Source organism: Gymnoscopelus microlampas (genome assembly GCF_963454915.1).
Source record: "Gymnoscopelus microlampas genome assembly, chromosome: 23".
In the NCBI taxonomy this organism is placed as follows: Eukaryota; Metazoa; Chordata; class Actinopteri; order Myctophiformes; family Myctophidae; genus Gymnoscopelus; species Gymnoscopelus microlampas.
In genome coordinates this window covers 28417132-28423237 of record NC_139960.1, presented here as the reverse complement: position 1 = coordinate 28423237, position 6106 = coordinate 28417132, and the positions used below count along the sequence as shown (strand labels likewise).

At 37.7% G+C, this 6106-nt stretch overlaps 2 protein-coding genes across 2 annotated transcripts; one reads left to right on the top strand and one right to left on the bottom strand.

Moving 5' to 3' along the window:
• Positions 1 to 151: 151 nt before the first annotated feature.
• Positions 152 to 2684, top strand: stmp1 (short transmembrane mitochondrial protein 1). The gene is made up of 3 exons (XM_084049678.1): positions 152 to 316; positions 857 to 910; positions 2033 to 2684. Exons 1-3 carry the CDS (start codon positions 302 to 304, stop codon positions 2102 to 2104), a joined length of 141 nt encoding a protein of 46 aa, XP_083905804.1. The 5' UTR covers positions 152 to 301; the 3' UTR covers positions 2105 to 2684.
• Positions 2685 to 4357: 1673 nt separating this feature from the next.
• Positions 4358 to 5921, bottom strand: smkr1 (small lysine rich protein 1; the record flags this gene model as incomplete). The annotated part of the gene is made up of 2 exons (XM_084049547.1): positions 4358 to 4607; positions 5854 to 5921. The coding sequence occupies 2 exons, from the start codon at positions 5919 to 5921 to the stop codon at positions 4358 to 4360; spliced, it is 318 nt and encodes a 105-aa protein (XP_083905673.1).
• Positions 5922 to 6106: the final 185 nt, after the last annotated feature.

The window sequence follows — 6106 nt, the reverse complement described above, 5'->3', positions numbered from 1 at the left end:
AAGCACTAGGCTTGTTTGCGCATTATCGCCGGGCGTCCAGCGCGGCCCTTCATTAAATACGCTTCCTTGCCACAACCCCGGATGCGGATAATGACTACATCTCCCATGACCTACGTACGTTCGCTGCCTCTGTTTGGTGCCGTGCGCATGCGTGGTAGGACGTAGTTGTTGTTGGTGAGTGACATTTGGCTAGCCTAGCCTCCGTTAGCTACAAAAACAAACACAGCAGTTTGGCTTTATTTTCCTCCAACAACACATTAGTTTTCTTTGACAACCCCGCTGCCCGCTTTAGTATTCCATCATGCTACAATTCCTGGTGAGTTTGAACGATTCTTTGAGCGTTGTTTATTTCGTTTTCCATTGAGTTGGTGGGGATGCTCTACTACTGTAGCTAGCAGTGGTAGAAATGTCAAATGTTGTATTTAAGTAGAAGTACCAATACTGCAATGTAGAAATGCTCTGTTACAAGTTAGTCAAACATGTACATAAAGTACCAAAAGGAAAAGTACTCATTATGCAGAATGTCCCATTTCACAAGTTTTCAAATATTTTGAAACTAGCAGATCTACAAGCTCACAATGCAGTGGTAATGCATGTTTTGTAATAATAATCTAAATCTACAAAGTAACTAAAGTTTTCAAATAATTGTACTGGAGTAAAAATACAATATGCCCCAGAGATGTAGTGGAGTAGAAGTAAAAGTATGAACATCAGAAGTAAAACATACCTCAATTGTAAGTAGTACTTGAGTAAATGTACTTAGTTTACTTTCCACCACTGATTATACTTAAAATAATAATAATAATAATCAATAGTTGTGATCGATCTGTTTTTTTGTTTGTTTTTGTCTTCTCAGGCAGGCTTCACTCTTGGGAACGTGGTGGGGATGTACCTGGCGCAAAACTATGATGTAAGTTTAAGAACAGAGGTGGAATGTAACTAAATACATTTGCATTTATTTAAGTACTGTACTTCAGTAATTCTGAGGTATTTTTACTTTACTGGAGTATTACCAATTTTCAGTAATTTTACGTCTACTCCACTACATCTCAGAGGCAAATACAATTATTTGAAAAAAAACTTTAGTTATTTTACAGATATGAATTATTATATTATAAAACATACATTAACCACTTTAGACCTATTTTATACATAGGCTATTTTCAAACATTTTGGTACTTTAAGTATATTTTGATGCCAATATTTTTGTACTTTTACTCAAATAACATTTTGAACACAGGCCTTTTACTTCTAACAGTAAACAGCTACTTTTACTTAAGAAAATATCTGAGTACTTAATCCACCATTGGTTATGAATTGTTGCTTTGAGAATTTGCCATCCTCTTTGAGTTTTATCCACCAACTTAATCAAGCTTAATTTATATGTAAATGAACCACTTACGCCCTATTTAGAAAAAAGAAGTTAAAGATTTTGAGACATTTTTAAACATTGACATGATCCTCCCAACTCTTTTTTAGGATTCTCAACAGGTTCAACTGAAGTCCTGTTAGCCTTGATTAGGGTTGTCACAATCCTGTTTTTAGTTGACGATACAATTTCATACAAATAACAATCAATGGGTAATTTTTAGCATTGAACATTGGATCATGTAAATACAAACAAATGACATATTTGTTTGGCTTTTAGGCTTAGTTTGTTGAACAAAACAATTGCGCAGAAATGACTGAATGATCTGTACCAAAAAATAAATAAATGTATATGGGCCAAATAGGACATATTGAATAATGTTGTGCTTAAAATAAAATGAAAACTGTGGAAATAGCCGATCATACTCGCATCGCATCGCATCGCATACATACTCGCATCGCAAAGTAGTGATCTTGTAGATCTACTATTTCTGAAAATGTATTAACGTATGGATATTCTTCTACAGATGAATGGAAATAAATCCAACGATTATGCAAAAATAATTGCAATTACCTCAGACATAAACTGCGGTCAAGCAGACGATTATGTAATAATTGTGACAGGCCCAGCCTTGATGATTGATTGTTCTCTGGTTTTCTGAAGGTCCCCAACATCTCCAAGAAAATTGAGGCCTTCAAGAAAGACGTGGAGGCCAAGAAGAAACCTTCAGAATGAGCCAGGAGGGACCACCGCCATGTCTGTCGACTCTACAGAAACAAAGAGACACTGCGCACAATCTATTTTTATAGGTTTTATTTGAACTTTAAAGATCAACCGCTTGAACCCTAGCCTCCCTATTCGGGGACGAACCTTCAGCGAAAATGGCCCATCTACAATCTAGATCGGCCATTTTCGCGGAAGAGATTTGGTGTAGACATGAGGGAAATACTAGAGGATCTAGTATACAGCCCTGGGGGACCGTGGTCAGATGATTATATAGGGTCTAAGTGGTTATGGTGTGTACATAGACAAAAGGCTAACTTGTGTACAATATTTACCTATATCTGAATATCAACAGTGCCTGGGGCAGTGTTTTTTCTACCCCCGCCTAATTGATTGGTTTACGTTCTTAAAGGAGCCTATATACTTTCAAATAAAAATTGTTAGCGTAGTTTACTGGCCTTTGTATTTAAAACTTGACATTTGTTTTCTGCACTAAGGCCAGATAAGAGTTGCTGTTTAAGCCAAATATTTATTATACCGAGGAGATATGATTACACAAATGTTTCACATTTTATGATTAAAATTGGCAATTCAATTACTTTCTCATCAATTTCCTTGGCTTTACACAAAGGTTAACATTACCAGAGCATTGTACAGCCTATCAGGCTTACAGAGGGACAATAACACACCATTACTTAACATTTGATATGGTACCGATATATATGTATACATATTTATAAAAAAAACACATCTAATCATTTTAGCCATAATCGTGCAGGCCTAAATGCTGTTGGTACTTAATGTGCAGTCATAACAGATTTGAGGATTTTCATCATAACCTCAATATTTGCCAATCAGCTAGTACAGTATTCATATTCAATTGTTGGAAAATGAGCTCCTAATAAAATCAGTTCATATGATAAACATTCACATGTCTGTGTCATAAATAAGAGTGGATAACTGGTGGCCTAACATTGTGAATGGAAGGGTGAAATTAATCCATGTTCAGATGTATCCACAGGATGGCGCCATTAATCCAGTATATCATTTGAGGTCAAAGTTTGGATTTGTAGTGGTTCTCAACCTTTTCAGGCTGTGCCTGCGACCCCCCCCCCCCCAAAATAATAATGGAATGGAATGTAAGAGTTTTGAGGAGTTCAGGCATTACATTTTCTTTGACTCAATTCCACAAAAATATTATATATATATATTTACTATTTATTCCTCTCTTACAGCCCATTATATTTTTTATAAATATCTTTATTAATATTGGCAAGTTTGACAGGTCAGAGCAATTAGACATTTTTATTGCTGTCTTACTTTCTTTTCCAAAAAGACTACAAAAAATAAAATAAAATAAAAACAATCCAGAGAAACAGGTTTCAGACGAATCGAAAAGACATCAGACAACTTCAAAACGGTTTGTTTTTTTGGGGCAAGACCAAAACCTGTGAGTGTTGTTTGCTGGTGTAAGAGCACACTGGTGACATTTATCATCGATTCCAGGATATATCGTGGCAAGGTTAGATTTGCAGTAATGAAGTCTATGAAAGATTTTGAATTGAATAAGGCCTAGTCTAGCACAGGATAATGATGTATTAACCCGATCGACAGCCCCATCCCACCATGCATTCATCAGGAAAGGTTTCACCTAGTTCAGTCTCCCATTTGTTCCTATTGACCAGAGGGAGCCTATTTAAATGGGTAAGAGAGAGTCATTTGAAATTTGGCCTCTGCCCAGGTCCAAGTGTGAGAAGATTTTCCCAATCCTTTGGTCTCTCAGGGTAGGAGGGATATTGATTTTTAACAAAGTCTCTAATTTGAAAATATCGGAAAAGATTGTTTCTAGGCAAATCATATTTGATATGAATCTTCTCAAAACTATTGAATATGTTATTCTCATAAAGATCTGAGAATCTGACAAGGCCTTTGTCTTTCCAATGCGTGAAGGCAGAGTCTAACATAGAGGGGAGGAATAACTTAAGTGATTACAAATTGGGGCAATTTATAGACCCGTCTTTAAATTTAAAGTGGGAACGCAATTTTTACCAAATCTTAAGGATGGCAATAATCACTGGGTTTCGGGTAAATTCAGGTGGTGATAGAGGTAATTTGGAGTGGATTATTGCTGGGAGAGAGGTTGAGTGAGAGAGGATTCCGATTCCAACACACATCAGCCAGTCAACCCACAGGTTGAGAACCACTGGAATAGATAATATATTTTTCAGACGAGAAGAGAATTTTTGCCAAATTTTAAGTTCTCAACTACTTTTTCTTCTGCCGTTTCTTGCCCTTCTTCCCTTTCTTCTTTTTCTTTGCGTTTGGCCACCCAAAGCCTCTGAACTCCAGACAGTCCACTGCATTGTGGGAAATGTAGTAAACGTTCTCCATGGCTGCTTTGCTGAGGATGTCTACATCTACCGTCTTAGTTGATTTGGCACTTGAGGACCGTTTCTTGGATGACTTCTGTCTCTCAGTTTTCTTGGCAGGTCGAGCGCTGTGGGACCTCGATTTCCTGGGCTTAAGGGGCTTAATTGAACACAAATTAGAATATGAGTAAAACAAAAAAGGTATAGCCTACTCAATGCTTAATGTTAACACCCTCTAACCACTTTCATCCTGATCCTTATTTTTGGAATGTCCAATTGTTCAAAAATAGCAGATCTACAAGCTTGCACCCATTGCAGTGTGACGAAATGAGAGCTTGTAGGTCAGCTATTTCCGTGCAAAGATGAAATATAAAATATGGAAGTGGTTGTTCACACTGAATTGTTGCATTGAATAATTGTAGGTTCATTTCATAGCAGCACTTCTGCCTAAATATGTGAAATACTTACCATGATAATAATGGTGTTTTCTTTTTCTTCTTACTTGAGTGAGATCATAGTTCTGCACCTCTAAAGAGAATCAATTAATATAAGGTAGTTGTTGTACGTCAGAAAACTGTTTCTCAAAGAGACCCACAGGGATCCTTGAGGGGGTTCCCCAGCAAAATGTGTTAGTATAACATAAAAATCTGTTTAATCACTCAAAATTCAGCAATAAAAAAAAGGCCAAACTTGTAGATCTGCCATTTTAAAAAACTGTGAAAAGTGAAAAATATAAATCTTTTAACACTAATACTGATCTTCTTGAGGTCCCTGGCACAAGATGCGGGCCAATACATATCAATGTGGGGGTCCTTGTCATGAAAATGCTTGAGAAACAGAGATCTAAAGCAGTGGTTCTCAACCTTTTCGGGCTGTGAGTGATGGAAAATAACAGATCTGCAAGCTCACAACGCCTCGAGGCGTTGTGAGCTTGTAGATCAGCTATCTTCACAATTTTTGCCTCTTTCTTATATTATTTAACAATTTGGCCAATGTTTGACCCGTTTTTATAGTAGTTTGTTGATTACTTTTGATGCAGTAATGGTCTTTTCAGGTATTAAAAAATGTCTTGAGTCCTTAAATTGTAACTTCACTTTCATCTGGGGACCCCCCCCCCCCCCAAATCATGTGGGGACCCCTATGGGGGTCCCGACCCACAGGTTGAGAACCACTGATCTAAAGTAGATGGCCGAGCGGGCCAGTCCATCTGTCCAATCCACTCAAATGGCAGGCCTCCGACAGACACTGACCTTGACACTGAGTAAACATAGATTTAAAAATTAACCTTACAGCTTTATGAAACAAGAATCACCCTGCAATTACCCTGCAAGTGTATCCCTCATACTAGATATACATTGATATTACTTATATTAAATAGCAAACCCATCTTACCAGTCCTGGTCCTGGCACGCTTTTAGCTGGCAGCAGACTTGGTTCGTCTTGGGAGACCGATATTCCATTTGTTGATGTGCTGTTGTCGTAGAGACGACACGTTGCTCCCTCGTTGTGTGAATGAATGGGTTAGACTCTAAACCATTCATTCCTTTACAGCGCTTGTTGTGGTCGACACAGAGGCTCTAACCGTTAGAGCCTCTGTGTCGACCACAACAATCGCTGTGAATTCTATAGCCCTTTGTTGTGTCTG